At 40.3% G+C, this 24410-nt stretch overlaps 1 protein-coding gene across 5 annotated transcripts in view; it reads left to right on the forward strand.

Annotated features, from left to right (window-relative positions):
* LNX2 (ligand of numb-protein X 2) overlaps positions 1-24410 on the forward strand; it is an 86790-nt gene that overhangs the window by 49720 nt on the left and 12660 nt on the right. For 4 of the 5 annotated variants that reach the window (XM_080660313.1, XM_080660311.1, XM_080660314.1 and 1 more), the window contains 4 exons: positions 16266-16513; positions 17676-17875; positions 18411-18779; positions 22483-22623. In XM_080660313.1, the coding sequence (XP_080516439.1) occupies positions 16266-16513; positions 17676-17875; positions 18411-18779; positions 22483-22623 (958 nt within the window). The remainder of the gene's footprint in view (positions 1-16265; positions 16514-17675; positions 17876-18410; positions 18780-22482; positions 22624-24410) is intronic. The other variant, XM_080660315.1, reaches the window with a different exon arrangement.

Raw genomic sequence — 24410 nt, forward strand, 5'->3', positions numbered from 1 at the left:
AAAACTTTTTAAAAGGTTAGGTAATTTAGTTAGCTGATTATTTAGTGAGATTTATAATTTGACTTTGGTAAAATTCTTGATCTTTAAAATTATACCCTTATGAAGGAATAAAATACATCTCATGTCTTAAGTAGGTAGAATCACATAAAGTGACAGAAAAAAATGTATTCATTTCTAAATTTCAAATTTAAGTCACTTGTGTAGTGTAAAGCTGCAGCAATTTTAAGTTATGTGAAAACAATTGAGTACAATACAGGGTGGGGCAAAAGTAGGTTTACAGTTGTTTGTATGGAAAATAATACAATAACCTATATATATAAAAAGCCAGTGATCAGAACACCATAACAACAGGAACAACTAGTTGCTATGATGCCCACTGTGGCCAGCAAACTGGCCCAATCAGGGGTGGGGCCAGCTGGCCAACCTCCAGCGGCCTTTCCCCCCAGCTGGCCCCACCCCTGATTGGCCTCTCCCACCCTAATCGAGGGTGGGGTGGCTGGCCAACCCCCCCACGGCCCTTCCCCCTGGCCAGCCCTGCCCCCCATGGACCCCCACCACCCTGATCGGCCTGCAGCCCCCGCCCCAGCCAGCCCCACCCCAATTGCCCCCCTCAACCCCAATCAGGGGCAGGGCTGGCTGGCCAACCACCCATGGCCCCTCCCCCAGGCCACTGGCCCCCCGATTGGCCCCCCCACCACATTCGGGGGCAGGGCCGGCCAGCCCACTGCCCACAGCCCCTCCCCATGGCCAGCCCCACCCCAATCAGCCTGCAGCCACTCCCCCTAGCCAGCTCCACCCCTGATTGCCCCCCACATACCAATCAGGGGTGGGGCTGGCCGGCCAACCTTCCATGGCCCCTTCCCCAGCCTCTAACCCCCGATTAACCCCACCCCATTCAGGGGCAGGGCCGGCCAGCCCACTACTCACAGTCCCTCCCCACAGCTGGCCCCACCCCCAGTTGGCCTCCCCCAACCAATCGGGAGCAGGGCCTTCTGGCCAATTGCCCATGGCTCCTCCCCCCAGCTGGCCCAGCCTTGATGGGCCCCTGATCAGAGTGGGCCAGCTGGCCAACCTCCCACTGTCTCCTCCTCCCAACAGGTCTGGCCCCGATACACCCCGATTGGGGCCGGGCCGGCTGGACCCCACCGTGCACAAATTCGTGCACTGGGCCTCTAGTTAATAAATAATACAAGAATAAACTGTTCCATGTTCTCAAAACTAGAAGCCTTCTATAGTAGATTTGGAAATAGTATAAATCTGGCATAGAGTAGCTTGTCATTACGTTCACACAGAAAATCATAGAATTTAAAGTGATTAATCTCTTCACTTTACAAATCAGGAAACTGAGTCACAAATATATAGTGCTAGTTAATAATATAGTTAGACTTAAACTTCCATATTCTTTTTTACCATTCTTATATGCCATGCTGACTTTTCCACAGGTTGAATCATGTTCTCTACTGCTATGTTGTCCCATGCACCAGAGGGTCATGGGTTCAATTCCTGGTCAAGGGCATGTACCAGGGTTGAAGGTTCAATCCCCAGCCCCTGGTCAGGGTGAGTGCGGGAGGCAACCAATCGATGTGTCTCTCTCACGTTGTTTCACACACGCTCTCTTTCTAAATATATATATGTGTGTGTGTGTGTGTATGTGTGTGTGTGTGTGTGTGTGTGTGTGTGTGTGTGTGTATATATATATATATATATATATATATATATATATATATATATGCGCGCTAGAGGCACGGTACACGAAATTTGTGCACAGGGGAGGGGGGTATCCCTCAGCCCAGCCTGCACCTTCTCCAATCTGGGACCCCTCGAGGGACATCCGACTGCCCACCGGGATCGGGCCTAAACGGGCAGTCGGATATCCCTCTCACAATCCAGGACTGCTGGCTCAGGACTGCTGGCTCCCAACTGCTCGCCTGCCTGCCTTCCTGATTGCCCCTAACCACTTCTGCCTGACAGCCTGATTGATGCCTAACTGCTCCCCTGCCAGCCTGTTTGCCCCTAACTGCCCTCCCCTGCAGGCCTGGTCACCCCTAACTGCCCTCCCCTGCAGGCCTGGTCTCCCCCAACTGCTCTCCCTGCAGGCCTGGGTCCCCCCCCAACTGCCCTCCCCTGCAGGCCTGGTCACCCTTAACTGCCTTCCCCTGCAGGCCTGGTCCCCCCCAACTGCTCTCCCCTGCAGGCCTGGGTCCCTCCCAACTGCCTTTCCCTGCAGGCCTGGTCGCCCCCAACTTCCCTCCTCTGCCGGCTTGGTCACCCCTAACTGCCCTCCCCTGCAGGCTTGATCGCCCCCAACTGCCCTCCCTTGCTGGCCATCTTGTGGTGGCCATCTTGTGTCCACATGGGAGCAGGATCTTTGACCACATGGGGGCAGCCATCTTGTGTGTTGGAGTGATGGTCAATCTGCATATTACTCTTTTATTAGCTAGGATAGAGGCCTGGTGCACGGGTGGAGGCCAGCTGGTTTGCCCTGAAGGGTGTCCCGGATCAGGGTGGGGGTTCCCTTGGGGTGTGAGGTGGCCTGGGTGAGGGGCCTGTGGTGGTTTGCAGGCAGGCCACGCCCCCTGGTGACCCAAGCGGAGGCCCTGGGATCTGGGGTTTATTTATCTTCTGCAATTGAAACTTTGTAACCTGGAGTGGAGCCAAGCCTTCTGCTTGCTCCATGGCGGCAGCCATTTTTGGGGGGATTTATGTATCTTCTATAATTGAAACTTTGTAGCCTTAAGCGGAGGCCTGGGCCGGCCAGGGTGTGTGGAAAGCTTCGCTTCCTCCATCACCGGGGGCAACCCTAGCTTCCTGCTCTTTCCAGCTCCATGGCTGCCTCCATTTCTGTTTGGAATTATGTATCTTCTATCATTGAAACTTTGTAGCATTGAGTGGAGGCCTGGGCCGGCAAGGGCAGGCGGAAAGCTTGGCTTCCTCCATTGCCGGGGAAACCCAAGCCTCCCTCCTGCTCTCTGTGGTGGTAGCCATCTTGGTTGGGTTTATTTGCATATTCGCTCCTGATTGGCTTGTGGGTGTAGCAGAGTGTGGTTAATTTGCATATTACTATTTTATTAGATAGGATTTACACACACACACATATATATGTATGTATATGTATGTATATAACTGCCCCCCCTCTTCTACTCTTTAAAACTCAGTGGAATATGCATAGAATTTTATCACCAGCAAGTGATTCATTCTATAAAAGTTATGATATCATGTGTCTTTGTTCTTGAATTTTTAGGATTTGGCCCACTGACTTTTCAGCTACAACTAAAAATATTTATGAAAGATGAATGTGTTTTTAAATAAAATTACTAGTTATTAACAGATTGTATGTTAGTAAAACAATGAAGAATTTTAAGACATGAAAAAGTACCTATCTTTGAAAGGAGACTTAAAGTGTTTAAGAAATATTCTGTATATTGTACTAAGCATATTACATTTTAGTAATTACTTTGTGAAATTCTGCCAAACACCATCAACTTTAAAACATCCCTCCTCCCCTGCTCTACCCCTCATTCCTGCCTCACCCTCAACAATTTAACATGTAAAGCTTATGGGAATTGTAAATATTACTTTTTTGTTGTTAAATTGAGCATTGTGCCCTAGTTTATGACAAGGTGCAGGACCACTTTATTTTCCTCTTTAAATAACATAACAATTTAACAGTCTGGTAAAAAGTGTGTACACTATAGAGAAAACCTTTAAAGAAGTCTTTTTTCATGCTGAGACCTTTCCTAGATCATCAAATGGTGTTTTTGTTTGTTTGTGTTTTGTTAATCCTCACCCATTGATATTTTTAGAGAGAGTGCAAGGGAAGTAGGGATGGAGAGAGAGAGAGAGAAACATCAATGTGAGAGAGACACATCGATTGATTGCCTCCCGCACGCACCTCCACTGGGACCAGGGATGAACCTGCAACCCAGGTACATGCCCTTGACCGGGAACCCAACTAGGGACCCTTCAGTGCGTGAGCCAATGCACTGAGCCAATCTACTGAGCCACAATAGCCAGGTTTCATCTAATGGTTTTGAAGTCTTTATGGGTCAGGATAGGCTGAGGCAAGATTGCTCTTTTACATTCATATTTTAGCTTGGAGGAAAGTTTGAGTTTGGCACATTTTTAAAAATATATTTTTATTGATTTCAGAGACGAAGGGAGAGGGAGAGAGAAATAGAAAACATTAATGATGAGAGAGAATCATTGATTGGCTGCATCCTGCATGCCCCTCACTGGGGATCAAGCCCATAACCCAGGCATGTGTCCTTGATCCTTCAATCTCAGGCCGAAGCTCTATCCACTGAACCAAACTAGCTAGGGTTAGTTTGGCACATTCTTACCAACATTCATTTCTCATATATAATGTAAAAAACAGATATACATATGTTCAAATCATGTATCTAGTAAGAGTCTAGTATCCAGGCTATATAGAGTTCTTATAATTAATAAAAAAGTCATTCAGTTTTTTTGTTTGTTTTGTTTTTTAATTATCTTCACTTAAGGATATATTTTCCATTGATTTCTAAAGAGAGTGGGAAGGGTGGGGAGGGGAGAGAGAGAGAAAGAAACATTGATGTGAGAGAGACACATTGTTTAGTTGACTCCTGCACAGGCTGGATATCAAACCTACAACCCAGGTACATACCTTTGACCTGGAATGGAATCCATGACCCTTCAGTGCTTGGGCCAACACTCGATAATTGTCCAGGGCTCAAGTCATTCAATTTTAAGTGGACAAAGGGTCTGAATAGATATTTCTCCAAGGATGATATTTGAATGGCCAATAAGCACATGAACAAATGTTCAAAATTATTCCATTTTTATAATGGATTGTTGTGTTTTTGTCAGTTTTTAGCATTTTATGTATATTCTGGTTATAGAACCTTATTACATACACAGTTTTTAAATATTTTTTTCACATTCTATCGATTGTCTTTTCACTTTCCTATGTCCTTTCAAGGACAATCACGTTTAATTTTTATGAAGTTCAGTTTATCTATTTTTTCTTTGTTTGCTTGGTTTTGGTGTCACATCTAAGAAACCATTGCCTACTCCAAGGTCACGAAGATTTACACCTAAGACTTTTTTAGTTATAGCTCTTATATTTCGGTCTTTGATCCATTTTGAATTAATTGTGATTGGAGAACATGCTATGTACAACTCAGTCCTTTTAACTTTATTGAGGCTCTTTTTTTATGGCCTAGCACATGGTCTATCCTGGAAAATGCTTCTTGTCTACTCCAGAAGAATGTGTATTCCGCTATTGATGGGTGAAGTGTTCTATAGATATCTATTAGGTTAGTCTATTTTTTCTTGTTTTTATACCTAGTTGTATATATTATTAAAAGTAGGGTACTGAAATCTTAGATTACTATTGTTGAATTATTTATTTTAATTCTATAATTTTTAAAATATATATTTTATTGATTTCAGAGAGGAAGAGAGAGGGAGAGAGATAAAAACATCAATGATGAGAGAAAACCATTGATTGGCTGCCTCCTACAAGCCCCCTAGTGGGGATCGAGTCCACAACCCGGGTATGTGCCGCGACCAGGAATTGAACCAGGACCTCCTGGTTCATAGGTCGGCGTTCAACCACCAAGCCACACCAGCCAGGCAGTTATATAATTTTTGCTTCATGTATTTGGGGATATGTTGTGGTTACGTTTATAATTGTCATAACTTATTAATAAAATGAACCTTTCATATTGTAAAATGTTCTTTTCAATAGAAATAATTTTTGTCTTTAAGTCTATCGTGTCTGGAATTAGTATACCCTCATAGTCCTCTTTAAGATAACTATTTGCGCCCTCGCCGGTTTGGTTCAGTGGATAGAGCATAGACCTGTGGACTGAAGTGTCCCAGGTTTAATTCCAGTCAAGGGCACATGCCCAGGTTGTGGGCTCAATACCCAATAGGAGGTGTGCAGGATGCAGCCAATGATTCTCTCTCATCATTGATGTTTCTATCTCTCCTTCTCCCTTTCTCTTTGAAATCAATAAAAATACATTTTTTTAAAAAGATACTATTTGCATGGTGTATCTTTGTTTCTCCTTTTAATTTTTACCTGTTTGTGTCTTTGAATCTGATGTGTGTCTCTTGTAATCAGTATATAGTTGATCATGTTTTCTTTTTAATCTGTTCTGCCAATCACTGACTTTTGATTGGAGTGTTTAATTTGTTTATACTTTATGTAATTACTGATAAGGTAAGATTTATGTCTGCCACTTTGCTACTTGTTTCTATATCTCATTTCTATTTGTTTATTCCTCTAGTTTTTCCCTCTTATGTTAAGTAGATATTTTCTAGTATGTCATTTTAATTCTTTTGTCATTTCTGTTCATATATATACATTTTTAAATTTATTCCAGAGAGAGAGAGAGAGAGAGAAACATGGATGTTCGAGATAAAACACCGATCAGTTGCCTCCTGCATCCCCTCCCCCCACCACCACCACCAGGAATCAAACTCGCCAGACCTTTTGGTATATGGGGCAATGCTCCAACCAACTGAGCAACAGCAGCCAGATATATATTTTTTTGTTTTGTTTTCTTAGTGTTTGTGCTAGGGATTACAATTAACATTGTAATTTATAACAATCTAGTTCAGATTAATACTAATTTAATTTCATTGGTATATAAAAACTCATATATAGCTCCATTCCTTCCTCCTGCCTTTGTGCTGTTATGGTTATACAAATTACATCTTTATGCATTATATACCTATCAAAACAGAATTAAAATTATTATTTTTTGTGGTTGTCTTTTAAACCAGATATAACAAAAAAAGAACTATAAAAATATGTTTATGCTGTTTTCATATTTATCTATGTGACTTTCCTCAGTGTCAGTGCTATTTATTTCTTCATGTGGATTGTGTTGCTGTCTAAATACCTTTCATATCTATCTGAAAGACTAGTATTTCTTGTGTGGCAGATCTGCTAGTAACAAAATCTTTGTTTTTGTTTACTAGTACCTGGTAATGTCTTCAGTTCTCCTGTTTTTGAAGGATAGTTTTGCTGGATATAGACACCTTGGTTTAGAGTCTTGTGATTTTGTTGTTTGTTTTCTTTTTTTTCTTTTCTTTTTTTTTTTTTTTTTTAGCAGTTTGAGTATGTCATCCATGCCTTCTGATTTCATGGTTTCTGAAATCAGCTGCCAATCTTATTGAGGGTCACTTCTATGTAATGAGATATTTCTCTCTTGCTGCTTTCAAGATTCATCATACTTGGGAAGATTTTGGTCATTTTGTGTTTAAATATTCTTTCTGCCCCTTTCTCTCTGTCTTTTTGTGGCACTCCCATTATACATATCTAATATTTTTTATAGTGTCTCACAGGTTCTTGAGACTCTATCCATTCTTTTATTTATTTTTTCTTTCTATTCCTCAGACTGGTAATCTCAATTGACCTAACTTCAAGTTCACCAATTCTTTCTTCTGCCTGTTCAAATCTGCTGTGAGTTCTTCATTTCATTTATTTATTTTTTTAAATACAGAATTTCTATTTGGTTTTTATTATAACTTATATTTTTGTATTGATATTTTTATTTGGTAAAACAATCTGATATTTTCCTTGGGTTTTTAGACATGGTTCTTTTGTTCTTTGAACACTTTTGTAATATTTTATTTAAGTCATTGTCTAGTGATAAGGCAAATGTCTGGGGACAGTTTCTGTTGACTGCTATTTTTCCTGTGTGTGGGCCATACTCATTTGTTTCTTTGGATGTTTTTAAAATTTTTATTGAACACTCAACATTTTAAATAATTTAATATAAAAGCTCTGAAAATCAGATTCTTCATCCTTTTTCAGGACTTGTTTTTGCTGTTTGTTGTCTGTTTGTCCAGTGACATTTCTAAACTAATTCTGCAAAATCTTTGCTCAGCTTATGGCCAGCTAATGGTCAGACAGGTAATTCCTTAAATGCCTGTAACCAATAAATTTCCCAGTATTTCTGAGGGACTCTGTGTTCATGGTGGGGCACATCTTCAACACTCGGGCAATAGACAATTCCTCCTTAGCCTTCATTGCTGGTTTTCACAAAAGGTCAATATTAGCCGGAAGTGAGAGCTTAGTGCCTTCTCAGTTATTTCAGATGCATGCACACAGCCTGGACATGTCAGAACCCCTATGGAAATTTCTATCCCTAGTTTTAAAAAACAACAATAACACTTTTGATTAGCCTTTTTTGCCCACCTCAGGCAGCCACAATCTTAAACAGTTGCCTCTGATTTTTTTTCCCCAATGAATGCCCCCAGTGTAAAGGTTGATTTTACTGGGTGAGCTTCAAGTCAGGTTAGTTAAAAGACATCCTTGTGAGTGGGGTCTTTCAGGGAACCAACAGGTCAATTAATGACAGTTCTCTAGAAATGGGGCTTTGAAAGCATGCCAGTTTACCCTTCCAGTGGCTGCCAAACTGATTATGGACAATTGTTTTTCCAGGCTTCTGTGGAGCTAAGGAGATGGGGATGAGAACAGGGCAAGTTCAAATGCCGTAGAGCTCACTGTTTGTACTGAAATTTAGACATTTTTCTTGAATACTGGTAAATGCACTTTGGCTTGCTACCAAACTTTGGCTAATTTCAAGAACTCAGAAATAGTTGGGTCTAACAGTGTTTGCCAGTGTTCGCATTGCTTTATGAAGGAGAGGCTTTTCAGGTACCTTAACCTACCATTTTCACTGACATCACTTGAATTTATTTTTGCATATTTTAATCCATAACTATTTTTATCATTTTTCTTTTTTTAAAATATATTTGTATTGATTTCAGAAAGGCAGAGGGAGAGAGAGATAGAAACATCAATGATGAGAGACAATCATCGATCAACTGCCTCCTACAGACCCCACGGTGGGGACTGAGCCCGAAACCTGGCATGTGCCCTGACCAGGAATCAAACCGTGACTTCTTGGTTCATCAGTTGATGCTCACTCAACCACTGAGCCACACAGGCCGGGCTCATTTTTCTTGTTTCTAAGATGCTCATGTTATTTGAGTTTCATTAAGTGCTTGTCATTGTGCTGGCATTTACCATGCATTGTGTTTTATTTTACTTCTAACCATGCATTGTTTTATTTTACTTCTATTACAGCTGCCCCACCACTGACACTGATACTGCTACTAATAAGATAGTGTATTCTGTTACACTGTATATTTCCCAATGTGAATCATAGTTATATCAGGGAATGATGCAACTATATCATAAGTTTTATGTAATTTTTTCTCCATAAGAAGAGCCAGACTAATGGGAATGGAAGTATAACCTTCAGCAGAAAGGGGAAAAGTCCCTCAGTTTGGCTCTGGTTGCTGTAAGAGCTTTTTGATTTTATTTTAAAAATTTAAAAAACAAACCTATAATAGAGCGGCCTCCCTGGGAAAGTACTAGCAATTCATACTGCCTCCATTGCCTCTTTTAAGGTCATAGACTACCGTCTCAGAGGCCCACTTCCATTTGCATTGTCTGAGAAGTTAAATGTTGCATGTATTTTGTTTCTATTGTTTTTATTTTTTGTAATATCTTCTATACTAGATTTCTGCTACACTGAGTTACCTGCTTGAATAATCCAAGTTATGTCCCCTAATGCCAGTTGCAGTTTGTATTGTATTGTTAAATACTCCATTTAATAAGATGCATGGGTTTTTGTTGTTGTTTGTGATTTTGGTATATTTTTTTAATGATCACCGAGGCCTTTCTCATTCTTACATTCTATAATTGTTTCTAGGTACAAGTTTCTGGAACAAACTCAATTTATAAGGCCTAGAGAAAGAACTCCATAAGAATGAATTTAGTATGACAAAGTGGAAAGAGGAAACATCTTTGAAATCAGATCTGAGTGTGTTTTGACTTTGGCTCTGCAATTTAACAGCGATGTGATGGTGCCTTAGTTGACTTTCAAGTTTCCCATTTTGTAAAATTGGGATAATAGAGTGATTGTGAGGATTCACTAAAATTCTGTATGTAAAGGTTTTTACACGTGACTGGCACATATTAGATACTTTACAAATGTTGGTTTTTCCTCATTTTCTTTCAGTTTCAAGTATTTGCAAACTTTAGGAATGATAGCTCTGAGTTGTCTGTCTGGTCTGGGCTTTTCTCTGGCCAAACCTGCTCTGATCTACTCATTCCCTATAGTGTGTGTGTGTGTGTGTGTGTGTGTGTGTGTGTGTGTGTGTGTGTGTGTGTGTGTGTGTTGGGGGGGGGTGGTTTATTGAAATATATTTCACATATCATAAAAGTCAATCAATTTTTAAAGTGTACACTTTAGTAGTTTTTAGTATGTTCACAGAAGTATGCAGTCATCATTACTATCAAATTTTTAGACCATTTTCAACACTCCAAAAATAAATCTCATCCCCATTAGGAGCCATTCCAATTCCCAGGTGTACAGGTTTTGCATGGTCTTTCTCAATTCTCTTACTTACTTAAGCCCTGTAATTCTTAGTGTGATGTTTTTGTAGATGCTTATATTAAGGTAACAGAAATGTTGGCATTATAGTTTGGGCTTTTGCCCTCAGCTTCAAAAGTGTTCTTTCTTTGGTGACACTTTTGTCTCCCTTGATTACTTGAAGTCTTGCTCTCATTGTCTCCTCTTGTTTAGTTGTTCTTTCTCAATCTACTCATCTGTTCCATCTTATTTCAATACTAGAGGCCCGGTGCATGAAATTTGTGCCCAGGGGGAGGGGGGGCAGTCCCTCAGCCCGACCTGCACCCTCTCCAATCCGGGAGCCCTCGGGGGATGTCCTCTGTTTGGGCACTCAGCCCCTCTTGCACCAGCTTAGAGGGGCCAAGCAACAATGCAGATGTGTCTTGCCTACCATGCCCTGAGCCTCCCCGCTCCGAGTTGGGGACCACTGCGTTATGTGTGCAACTGAGGCTTTTCTCCTGTTGCGTGCTGAAGCGGGGGGGGGGGGGGGGGGGGGGACACGGAGGCTTTTCTCATCCCCCGGAGAGCCCGCTCCCACGCCTCGAGCAGCTCTTTGTCTGCTCCTGTCCCAAATTTGCAGGCAACGGGCGTGCTTGTGCAGGCACAGTTGGGGCCCAGCTTGTCCTCAGGGGGCGTTCCGCCCAGGATGCGAGCCCCCATCCGGGTCGGACCAGGCAGATGAATGGATGGACGGCTAGAGAAAGCCACGGCAGCTTCCCTGTGGTGTGAGGGTCACCTGTTGTCTCCACGGTGGCAGGGCCGGGTCCGCGTGGCAGGAAGAGGCTTCGAGATTGTGCGCTTGAGAGGATCAACCAGTGTCCCAGGCGTTGTGGGGCTGCCCTGTGTGTCTGTGGTGGTGGGATCACCAGGTGGCCCATCCAGGTCTGGTTCCTTACCTCAACATCCACTCTCTGTTGTCGCACCCGGGGCCTTCCTTCATCTTGGGTCCACACCCTCTCGACTTGCATGTGCGACCCTTCCCGGGGGTCACAACTGACGCTCGCACCCCCCAGTTGGTGTCTGCCGACCGCGCCCCAAGAACTGGCCTTCTGTAATGTGGGTGTCACCCCCTCGGCCCCCCCCCACCTCAGGCGGGGGGTTGATGGCATCCCTGGGCAGAGTGTCGCGGGGGTGTTTGTCAGGCGTGTGCACCCGGGAGAAAAAGAGGACTCCGGCACCGGGCGGGGGACGCAGCCTCATTCCCCGGCCCAGTGCCTGGGGCAGGGAAGCGAGCCTCACTCCCCCTGCTGTGTGTGCAGCCTGTTGAACGGTCATTACTGTGACGCCGTAATGGACAATTTGCATATTACCTCTTTAGTATATAGACTAGAGGTCCGGTGCATGGAATTTGTGCACAGGTAGGGCCCCTAGGCCTGGCCAGTGATCAAGGCTGATCTGTGGGATAACGGGCAGGGCGATCGGGGGCCCCCGCTGGCACCTGCCTTGGCCGGTCTGGCACTGCCTTCTCATCAGCCCATCCCCGGCCACCGCCACGGGTCGCCTCCCTCTGTGGGGCAACTGGCGGGGCGATCAGGGGGCCCCTGCTGGCACCCACTTTGGGGGTAATCGGGGGGCAACGCTGGCCCGCTCACCAGCCAGCCCCACCCCCCGATCACCCTGCCACTGCCATCGGTCACCTCCCTCTGCAGGAGCCCCCCTGTCCACTCACTGACCGGCCCCGCCCTCCGATCACCCCACTGCTGCTGCTAGTCACCTCCCTCTGCAGGGTGACCAGTGGGGTGATCAGGGGGGCCTCCACTGGCACCCGCATTGGCCAGCCTGGGGCCTGCGGGTTGGGGGCAGCTCCTGTATTGAGTGTCTACCCCCTGGTGGTCAGTGCGCATCATAGCAACCAGTCGTTCCACTGTTCGGTCAATTTGCATATAGGCTCTTATTATATAAGATGGGTATTCTCAAAGGTTCTTTCTGTAGCTTTCTCCAGTGCTGGCTAAGATCACTCTTTTGTATTTTCACATGATATTTTAAAGTATCTTTATTTAGTTCCTATTAGCAATTTGCTGCCCCATTGGGAATTTAAGTATACTTGTTTTTTTACCTCTCTAACAACTTTAGATTTTCTTTTTAAAATTAATTTTGCATTTTTAACAACAATAAGATAGGCTTTGTAGTTATTTAGTTTGTAGGAGGTTTTTTGTGTTAGCTAGGCTAATTCCCAGTGTTCACATTCTATTTGTATTTCCCTTTCCTAGTCCATGTTTTTCATTGAAGACTAGCTATTGTCCATGTATATATTTGTGTATGATGTACATTTTGGAACTTAAATATTTATCTGTTTAGTCACAAATATTTTTTATGTTGCAGTTTTGTCTCAATTTTTTATTGAAGTAAATATTTTTTAAATGCATTTCTAATTAAATCTACTTACAAAAATAGTTTTTCAGTGATACAATTTTCAAACTTATTTGTCAAGTCCTTGAAGGAACATTCCCTAGAGTACTGCACAGCAGTGCAGTAAGGAAAATAAGTCATCTTCTTAATGAGGGGAAGAGAAAATAACTAGTGGGAGAAAGTTGAGTAAAAACTTCTTAATGATTCTTTTCAAGAACTTGAAATCCAGGACTTAAATCTTTAGTTCATGAGGGAAAATTTATTTCTATTATACTTAAGAGATAGCTTTCCATTTTAATTTAATTTAATCCTATACTTAATTTTTATCAAAATGCTACATTTTTAAACAATATTGTCATTGAATGAAGATCTACAACCCTAGACATAAAATTGTGTGCCTGCTTACCCCAACATGAAAATACATGGTGTCTGAGTCATGTTGGGCTGTAGGGATGTGCATCTAGCTCTCCACTAATCCCCTTTTCATCTCCCACCCTTCAAACTGGGTATTAGTCATGTTCTCCATTAAAGGGGTCAGATGGAAAAGACACTTCTAATATCTGTGTAAAACTTTATTTAAATGTTTAAACAAGCACCTTTGTGCCCTTTTGTTTGCTTAAATAAATAAAATCAAACAAGTTAATATTTCTTGGTGCTTATGTAAGTTTCCCAAGTACTTGGAATATATGTTTAACTTAGCATAACTGTAATTCCACTATTGCAATTCTAATTTTATTATTTTTTATTTAATAAATCTTTATTGTTCAGGTTATTACAATTGTTCCTCTTTTTCCCCCCATAGCTCCCCTCCACCTGGTTCCCACCCCACCCTCTGCCCTTACCCCCCCCCCCCACTGTCCTCATCCATATGTGTACGATTTTTGTTCGGTCTCTTCCCGCACCCCCCCACACCCCTTTCCTGCCGAGAATTGTCAGTCCACTCCCTTTCTATGCCCCTGATTCTATTATATTCACCAGTTTATTCTGTTCATCAGATTTTTTATTCACTTCATTTTTAGATTCACTTGTTGATAGATATGTATTTGTTGTTCATAATTTTTATCTTTACCTTTTTCTTTTTCTTCCTCTTCTTAAAGAATACCTTTCAGCATTTCATATAATACTGGTTTGGTGGTGATGAACTCCTTTAGCTTTTTCTTATCTGTGAAGCTCTTTATCTGCCCTTCAATTCTGAATGATAGCTTTGCTGGGTAGAGTAATCTTGGTTGTAGGTTCTTGCTATTCATCACTTTGAATATTTCTTGCCACTCCCGTCTGGCCTGCATAGTTTCTGTTGAGAAATCAGCTGACAGTCGTATGGGTGCTCCCTTGTAGGTAACTAACTGTTTTTCTCTTGCTGCTTTTAATATTCTCTCTTTGTCTTTTGCTCGTGGCATTTTAATTATGATATGTCTTGGTGTGGCCCTCTTTGGATTCCTTTTGTTTGGGGTTCTCTGCACTTCCTGGACTTGTAAGTCTATTTCTTTCACCAGGTTGGGGAAGTTTTCAGTCATTATTTCTTCAAATAGGTTTTCAGTATCTTGCTGTCTCTCTTCTTCTAGCACCCCCATAATTCTGATGTTGGTACGCTTGAAGTTGTCCCAGAGGCTCCTTACACTATATTTTTGGATTCTTTTTTCTTTTCTGATTGGGTGTTTTTTGCTTCTTTGTATTTCAAATCTTTGACTTGATTCTTGCGATCCTCTAGTCTGCTGTTGGATCTCTGTATATTATTTTTTTTTTCAGTCAGTGTATGCTTAATTTCTAGTTGGTCCTTTTTCATATCCTTGAGGGTCTCACTAAATTTATCGGCCTTTTCTAGAAAATTCTTGAAAAACCTTATAACCGTGGTTTTGAACTCTATATCCAGTCATTTGCTTTCCTCCATTTCTTTCATTTGTGACCTGTTTCTTTGTCTCCGCATTTTGGCTGCTTCCCTGAGTTGGTAGAGTGGCTTTGTGTGCTAGGTGTCCTATAGGGCCCAGTAGCTCAGCCTCCCCAGTTACCTGAGGTGGACACTCTTGGTGCACCCCTTTGTGGGCTGTGTGCACAGTCTTTTTGCAGTTAAGCCTTGATTGTTGTTGGTATCACTGGGAGGAATTGACCTCCAGGCCAATTGGCTGTGAGGATCAGCTGTGTCTATGCTGGGAGAACTTCTGTGCTGGAGACACCCTTATGAGACAAGACTTGCAAAAGCCTCTGTGCTCAGTTTGGATGGGGCGGAGTCTCAGGGCGGAGCAGACAGCATTGGCTTCCCATCAGCCCTGCCCTACGAGGCCCTGGGTCACAGTGTCCCGCGGTAATCGCTGCAAGCACCTCTGAGTTTTGCCCGCTGCCAGATAGTCCAGTTTCTCCCTGAATGAGTCTGGGTCCCCAGAGTCTCGCCCGGACCTGGAGTTCAGAGCAGTCGGGAGCTTTTGTCTCCCTCCCGCTTGAGAAAGCCAGCCGCGTACTCTGTTGCCCGCCCTCTCCGTGTGCGCACGCCTCGGTACCTCTGCCTTCTATAGTTCCTCTGAGTCTCAGTGTGCTTTTCTCTTTCCTGACAGTCCAGTTTCTACTCGTATGAGTCTGAGTCCCCAGAGTCTCGCCCGGAACTGGAGTTCAGTGCAGTCGGGAGCTTTTGTCTCCCTCCCGCTTGAGAAAGCCAGCCGCGTACTCAGTTGCCAGACCTCTCCATGCACGCGGGAGCATCTCTGTACCTCTGCCTTCTGCAGCTCCTCTGAGTCTCAGTGTGCTTTTCTCTTTCCTTATAGTTGTAGAATTTCCACTCAGCCAACCTTCCTGTGGTTCTGCATGATGTCCGTTTTGCCTTTTAGTTGTAGTTTTAAAATTGTTGTGTGAGGCAGCAGTGTAGGTGTTTACTTATGCCGCCATCTTGGTTTCTCCTGCAATTCTAATTTTACAAACTAGGAGATATGTTTTCTTTATTTCCTTCCATGTCTATTATAAAGTTATTTGGGCCTTTGCTGTGTTTTCCTACAAATTGTAAACCTTCAATGTTTTGCTTGCTATCATTAATGAGTAAATGTTTGACATTGGCCGTGGGAGTGCAGAGGCAGGCATATGGGCATTAAGGTCTAAGCACTTAAGGGCTTATTGAGGAAGAAGAATATGATTTCCAGTCCAGTCCAGTCCAGGCAGTAAACCTGTGGAAAGGGTTTTACTCAGAATTTCAGAATAAGTCTTGCAGTATTGAGACAACTATACTGTATACTATACTGGTGTGTATGTCTCTGGTACTAACATATGCCCAAATTTTTATTGAAACATTCTTTGAGATATATACCAAACCCTTGTTTATGCTGATGCCTTGTTTTAAATTCGCTATGTGAAGTGGTAAGAACTTACTTCAAGTGGAATTATGTACCCTTATGGGTACCTTTAGGTGCTTTATGCAATAGAAGCCACTGCCATTCTTTTGTTGTGGTACGAGCCATTAATCACTTTTTTTCTCCTTTCAAATAATCTGGAAACCACCTGATATTCTCTTTCTAGATGTCCCGGAGCTTCTCATCAGAGAGTTGCCCTAGAGAGAAGGAAAACCAGTAAAACTCAGACAGAGATTGAGAATGAAAATGGAACCACTATAACAGATCTCCCAGGTACCCTACCACCCGAAACGGACTGCTCAGGGACAGGCACAGTGCCTGCCGAACGGAACTTGACCTCAGCCTCTCTTCCTGTATGGACTGAGGAGCCTGGCCTGGACAACCCTGCCTTCGAGGAGAGCACCATTGCTGATAGTATGTGCTAGTCACCTCTTTCTTTTCTGTTTTCAAATCAGACATTTGCTTCCTTCCTACTTCTCCCTCCGATTTTCCAACGTGCATTTTTTTCCTCTTAAAAAAAATGATTTTATTGAGATAGGGTGGAATCACCCTAAGTCTATAATTCGAACAATTGGCATTTTAGAAACCAAATGTGACCTTTACCCTGGAGGAAGGTGCCCCCGCCCTCTTCTCTTATAGTTCATGAATTTGCTAGTCATTAACAGCTTCTTGTTTGCTCCTGTGTTCAGACTTTGTTGCTTCTTGACTAAAAAATCAGTAACATCAAGAATGACAAAAATAATACCTTGGATTAAGTGCTTACTCTGAGTCAGGCCCTGGGCCAAGCACTTCATATAAATTAACTGATTAAGTGCTTGTTACAATATTATGAGGTTTATTTTTTTTAATGGTGAGAAAATTGAGCCTTGAGAGATTAATTGGTCAAGCTCATACTGCCAAGAAATGGCTGGATATCTGTCTCCAAAGCCACACTTGCGACTACTGCGCTCTGCTGTCAGCCACTAATCTGACTGTACAACCCACTAGGAGTAAACAGAAAGCCTGTAGTCCTAGATATTGGGCATATCTCGTAGTTGGCCCTTGGTATTTACTTTTAAATATGATTTTCCCTTAAAATTTTCACATTTTACTAAACATTTCCAATTTTCCCTGCCACAGCTATAACTTTTTTCATCTCCCAAGGCTCAACACCCACCTCTTACAGCTCTCTTACAGCTGTGATTACTCTCTCAGCATCTATGGTGATTACATACCACAGAGTTAGTCTTTTCCTTAAACTGCCTTGCATGTTCACAGTTGTTAATGGTTCAGACTTTCTCTTACCAGTTAGAACAAGATGACTGTCTTTTAATATTTCTTTATCAGATCATTGTGTCTTCCCTAGTGATCTGATACATAGTAGCTATTTGTTGGTTATATACTGATCACCTTCAGAAGAGGAAATGTTTAGATAATATTAACGTATAGATATTTTTTGTCACTATCTTTTTCTTATCTAGTGGTATTGTTAGTTATTAATCATATATTAACATAAGATGACTTATTTACCTGAAGAACATCAAAATATAAAACATTTATTTTCTTTCTTTTTTCTTTCTCATTTTTAACTTCGCAGCCACACAACAGCCACCTAGTTTACCAGAAGGTGAAATCACCACGATTGAAATTCACCGATCTAATCCTTACATTCAGTTAGGAATTAGCATTGTGGGTGGCAATGAAACACCACTGATTAACATTGTTATCCAGGAAGTCTATCGGGATGGGATAATTGCCAGAGATGGAAGGCTCCTTGCTGGAGACCAGATTCTTCAGGTATCAATTTTAATTCTGTTAATTTGTATCATTTTGTTCTTATTCATAAATTTAAAACTTGAAAAACCGTGGTACTGTGGAACCTAAAGTATATGAAGGTGAGTTTTGCTGTTCTTATATATAAAACATTAGAATTTTCTAATTTCTTCTGATTCCCCATATACATGGAATATATTTTTTTTCTTCCTACCTTAATTTCAATCCCACATGTGTAACACATTTTACACATAAAGAAACACACTCAAACAAGTTCTATAATGACCCTTGGTCATCCAGCTAGTACATAGCAGAACCAAGGATGCTAATTTAAGACTGTCATTAACGCTGTAATCCTAACTGCTATTCTCTACTTAATGCTAATTATAAGTTAATTTTAGGAATTCTGTACTTTAAAATGTCTTTAGAGTGGATTTCTTTGTAAATAATGATTGTATATCATTTTTACAATGTTAGTTTCCTTGGGAAATGTTATTTCTATAAATGGGGGGGCAGGCGGAAGATAATCACAGTATGGTCATAATTCTTTTTTTTTTAGGTCAACAACTATGATATTAGCAATGTGTCGCACAACTATGCCAGGGCTGTCCTTTCACAGCCCTGCAGCACCCTACAGCTCACTGTGCTTCGAGAGAGACGCTTCGGTAACCGAGTGAATAGCCATTCTGATGGGAACTCTCTACGAGAAGAGATTTTTCATGTGGTTCTTCATAAACGAGACTATGGTGAACAGCTTGGCATCAAACTTGTACGAAGGACAGATGAGCCAGGAGTTTTCATTCTTGACCTGCTGGAAGGGGGGCTTGCTGCGCAGGATGGGAGACTCAGCAGCAATGATCGGGTGCTCGCCATCAATGGGCATGATCTGAAGCACGGCACTCCTGAGTTGGCTGCACAGATCATTCAGGTACACTTGAGACATGCATTCCAGATGCTTGGCCTTTGTTACCATATATCAGTATTTTGTTTTCATCAGCCAATAACATAAGAATCTGGGCATATTTGATATTTCATTGGAAAAATCAAGCACAGCTATTTAAATTCTTCGAAATCCACAATCGTATAACTTCATTATGGATAGAATCTCTCCTAAGCACTGTGTTCCATGAACTTTTAGGCTGGCTATTTATAGAGTGCAGTCTCTAAAGTTTCATTTCTCCTTTGCTCCCTTGGCTCCATCAAGCACTAGACATAGCATACGGTGTTGTCCACATATAACAAATGAGAAAAGTAAGGTTCAAAGGATCTGAGGTTACCAAGGTTGTGACTTAACTCATCTCTTACCTTTCCTTCTTCACTTTAAGATACATAAAAATAGAAAGTCATTTTTTGTTCAGAATAACTGTTATCCCTATAATGCCTTTTTTTTTTCATCTTAAGGAATTTAAAGCAATTCAAACACATAATATTTCTCCTCACAGTATCCCTGTAAAGAAAGTAAGGATAGTTATTATCACAGAAAAACCATGTTTTTAGTAAGAGTATTAAACCAGATAAATTTAGAAAACCACCCAGAGAAGATTTCAGGTTCTGCAACATGCCATGGCATTTAACCCAATGTGGGTATCACCCAGAGATCAGGGTGAAACAAAAGTGCCTTTTTTTAAAAGTAATCCCAACAGAACACTCTAAAGGAAATCAAGAATTAATATAATTGAGCATCAGGAATTAAAGTAGGTGGATAGTCACTAAACATGTGTGTACTACACAGAATCAAATAATAATGAATATTTAAGATTATAAGAAAACCCAATTCTCAAACCTCCATAACTTACTCCTTTTTAAAACTTTTTGGTTCATTGTAGCCTTACAGAAATACACAGCCACGTTGCATTGAGGGGAGATTCAGTTATTGGTCTCAGTTCATAGATGAGATTTAAATAAATTGGGTGCCTTAAAATTTCTTGAAATCAGAGGCAGTAATTCGGACCTTTTCCTGTGGATACCAGCTAGCAGCTGCCCTGGTGAGGACAAGTACATCATGAAAGGGCCTGGTTGGTGAGAGGAGAAGGGGGAAATAAAAAAGAAAGTTAATCCAATTATGGGATTTGTTAAAGGAAACAGGAGAGTTGAGTAGACTTTATATAGTGAGAAATCAGATCAGTAAGATACAGATAAATAGACTGACTAGATATATTTCAGGCAGTGTTAAAATACTCAGTTACTAAGTAGATGGTCCTCACTAAATTTCTAACCAAATGTAAAAAAAATGTACATACACAGGTAGAAAATACATTAAATTTTTTCATAATAATATATTGTATATTTTGATTTTTATAATGCAATAGTTAAATAGTTGCATCACAGTTTCCTCAAAGTATAGAAAACTTAAAGTTGGTCAATTTAAGTTGCTTTGTGGGAAAAAGAAATGTAGTCCATGTCCAATAAAGAGAATCATAAAGACAAAATACAGAAAATAAAGAAGGAAGTTAAAATCACATTCAATCTAATAACCCCAAAATGTCAACATTAATGTTTTGGAGAACATCATTACAAACATTTTTTATGTGTTTGTCCACAGGTAAATAGGTACGTATTTACACAAATACTTAACATTATGCACTTACCTTATAAATTCTGAGTTTGCAACTTTTTCTTTACGACAACAGTATGTTGTGGACTTCTTATCATAACAGTAAGTGTAGATTCACATCATGATTTTTAATACCTGTGGGCATGTTGTGTTCTATAACTTACGTTTTGTTTTCAAGTTTAAGACATTTTGCTGAACTTCCTTCTGTAAAGATCAGACCATACTAATTTATACACCCAGTAACAAAGCATGCTACTTATTTATGAATCATGGGTATTGTCATTTGGCATCCTGCATTTTAAAATATCTTGACTTTAACACAACTTTTTCACTGTGTTTGAAACCCTGGAATATTACATGTGCTGTCTGTTTAAAGCCTAAACACAAATGTCGGTTCATTGTTTCAAGCCTAATTGCCCACTTCCATCACATGCAAAGAATTTTGTCTTTGAAGCAATCTAAGATCAATGATTCATTTCTGTTTAAAGTTTTGTAAAGAGGGGTTTTCCAGTAAAGTTGAAGTACTGATTATGAAATATTTAGTAGTTATCAGTTGTTAAGCATAATGAAAATGATCCTGTACATTGAAATGAAGTCACAAAGGGAGCGTCTCACCACTTCATGCTGAGTGATCTAATAATCTGAAGTGTCAGAATTCTAAACATTCTACTTTGTTATTTATCCTTTAGATCAAGTCCCAGACTCTCTTTGGAAGTTTGGCTATATATTAACTGTTCTTTCAGTTATTCTAAAGAACTTGTCTGAAACTATTTAGTGCAATAAAATGTTTGAATAAGAAAATGATTTTCATTGGTGTCTTAAAGTTGGTTATCACTTATTTTTCAATTTAAGAACTAAAAATGGAGTAATTTCTTAACATTGTTGACTATAGTTATGAGGGAGTTCCCCTCTTTCCACGACAATTCCTTGAAAGTAGGCTATCCTATTTTCCCAGAGAAATAATAATAAAATGGGAAATTGTGGTCATGACCAAGAGTCAACATCAAATAAATTAGTCTTGTACATTGAAAACAAAGATAAAACAATTTAAAGTAAAAATTAAGTAACAAAGTATTTTAAAAATATACTAGATGTGAATCTCTGTTTAAAATACAGATATATAGATAATGGACGTCTAAGTTTAAAATAATCATCATAAACATCTAAAGTAACTTATCATAATAATCCTTAGGGACATGTGGCTGTGTCATACACATACTGTGTGTGTGTGTGTGTGTGTGTGTGTGTGTGTGTGTGTGTGTGTGTATAATCTTGTTATACAGTATCTCTATAATCATTCTTTTCAGGACTGTTAAAAAATTTGGTCCTATTTTGACTCATACCTATCGCAAGCAAAAACAAAGCTGTGCATAGTTTCATCAATTATTACTTCCAAAGTAGCCACCATAAAATTTATTTCAAAAGTCACAATGGATTTTAACTAAGTTTTGAATTATTTCTTCCTTTCTATCTTCTTTCCTTTGCTGTGACCCTCTCAGTGCCAGGGCTAGTATTGAAAGGGCAAAGAAGAATTTTCAAAAAGTTATCTTACTGGTTTGGCTCAGTGATAGAGCCTTGGCCTGTGGACTAAAGGGTCCCAGGTTTGATTCCGATCAAGGGCACAGCCTGGGTTGTGGGCTCAATCCCCAGGAGGGGGTGTGCAGGAGGCTGCTGATCAATGATTCTCTCTCATCATTGATGTTTCTATCTCCCCCTTCCTCTCTGAAATCAATAAAAAGTATATTTAAAAAATAAAAACTTACCTTACCCTTCAAGAAATCAAGGGGAGATGAGAACACAGGCAGTTTTACTGCTTTGCCTTAGTTATTTTGGAGGTGGAGTTGGGGAGGGCATATCCAGGAGCTCTGTGTGTGTGATTCACCTGCAGAAGTTTTAAAATATTAACTCATGAAATGAACCTACTTCTTCCTCACCACCAGGTGCTTGCATTTACTACCCAAGCAAGGCTCTGGTATAATGATAAGTGCATTGGAAATTATACTGCCTATAATTTTTACAATGAGAAGCTTCATTAATGACTGGTGGTAATGTATGTATGTATGTGTGTTTTCTCCAGGCTAGTGGAGAAAGGGTCAATTTAACAATTGCTAGACCAGGGAAACCCCAGCCTGGTAACACTATCCGAGAAGCAGGAACTCAGAGCAGCAGCCAGCACCATGCGCAGCCACTGTATTACAGCAGACCCAGCTCACATAAGGTGAGGTGTTGTGTTTGTTTGTGTGTTTTAATTTATCCACCCTCAAAGGATCATTGTTACAAGCTGGTAAAATTTAAATGAAGGCTGTTATTCTGTTGAAGAAGGTGAACATAGGTGTTGAAGTGGTGAAATGTGCATGTTTTGCTGCCTTGGAGAGTGACTCTGTTGTCTCTGTTCTTCAGACAATAGAGATGGTTTCTTAGTGAAGAAGGTCCCCTCTGCCAGGGGAATGTTTGATCTTCCAGAAAAAAATTTCTATTTAGTCTTTCTTGAAAATGGGCTTTGTCTTGGGTTGCTCATTTAAATGCAGCAGTTGGTTGTCTGACTGAAAAAGCAAAATGAAGACAGTGATGGACAAGTTTATACTTCGCAATCGAGCAGGTTGCCTGCAACAACAGAATTAGATATGTGATTATTAAACATATAAATCATACATTTTCATAGGTACTAGTATAGCACTTTTTTAATATTATAGCTTAATAGGAATACTACCCTAAATTATTTTAAATTCCCATATGTTGAGCATTTTTACAGCTTCATTAATATTTCACTGGTATTATAATATATTCCTAGGACATGTATATCTGTACTGAGAATTTTGATACTCTCTAACTTTAGTTCCAGAAATCAAAAAAGGGTGGTACTTCACTGCATTTTTTTATAATATTTACTTCATTGGATCCTTTTCGTGAACTCAACTTCTGATTGGCCAGGATTTTTTCAACGATTACATTCACCCAACTGTGTGAAAATAAAAGCTAAATGTGAGGTTCAAAAGTGACTTTCCTTAAGTAAAATTAAATTACTTTACCAAACAAAAACTTATTCATTGGTCTGCTTAAAAACTATAGAAGTTGCCTGTGTGTTAAAATGGCTTCTTAATGTAAGTACAATATTTGAGAAAGTAATTACCTTTGGAATGTCACGGGCACCCTAAAAAAGCATTGCTTAAAGACATGAGTATTTTTGGCCCATCAAGTTTATCTGGTTTTCTGAGTTTAAGTATAGACTTGTCACTGATCTTTGGTTTAGTTAATACGTACACTCAATTATAACCACAGTCTTTGTTCTCATTTTTGAACAAAAACCAAAATGTATGAGGGAAACCTGTAATTTTGCCTTCATAATGCTGACTATGAAAAAGGAGTTAGTGTTTTGAACAGAAATTTTTAATAGTAGTCGTTTCAGATAGCTTGTCCTTGCTTTACAAGATAAATATTCCTAAAGAATTGTAGTATAAGCCAAAAGTTGATTATTGAATCTTTCATGTCATTGAATTCTATAATGATTTGAGATATGGATGTCTGACAACATTGTAATTTTAAGACATAAGACAGTTTTTAAAATTGTGTTTAATTATTTCAACATTCATATAGATAACTGCTTCATTTTGTTTGGAGCACATATATTTTTCTCTTTTAACTCTGCTAATTCTTATTCTCTTTAATTTTATGTCACAGTGTTTTACATAGTAATGCTGAATTTATTCTTATTCTAGGTACTCTGCAAACCTGTTAGTTGGAAAACCACATGAAATATACTTTTAAGAGTTAGTTTAGCTATTTACTCTTGGACTTATTATGTCAAATCTGATATAGAAAAATAAAGGTCTCCTAGGGAAAGCCAAAACACAAATTCACAAAACAACCTGTTCAGGTGATTATAATTGTTAAAAATGAAAATATATATTTGTCTACTAATAAGCTTCTATGTAGCTGCTTGGATAAGCATTCATACGGTGTTGAACCCTGAGAAGTTTCCTTAAAGCTTACCCAGTAAAACCATTA

The sequence above is a fragment of the Plecotus auritus genome (assembly GCF_963455305.1).
Source record: "Plecotus auritus genome assembly, chromosome: 3".
NCBI classification, from domain to species: domain Eukaryota; kingdom Metazoa; phylum Chordata; class Mammalia; order Chiroptera; family Vespertilionidae; genus Plecotus; species Plecotus auritus.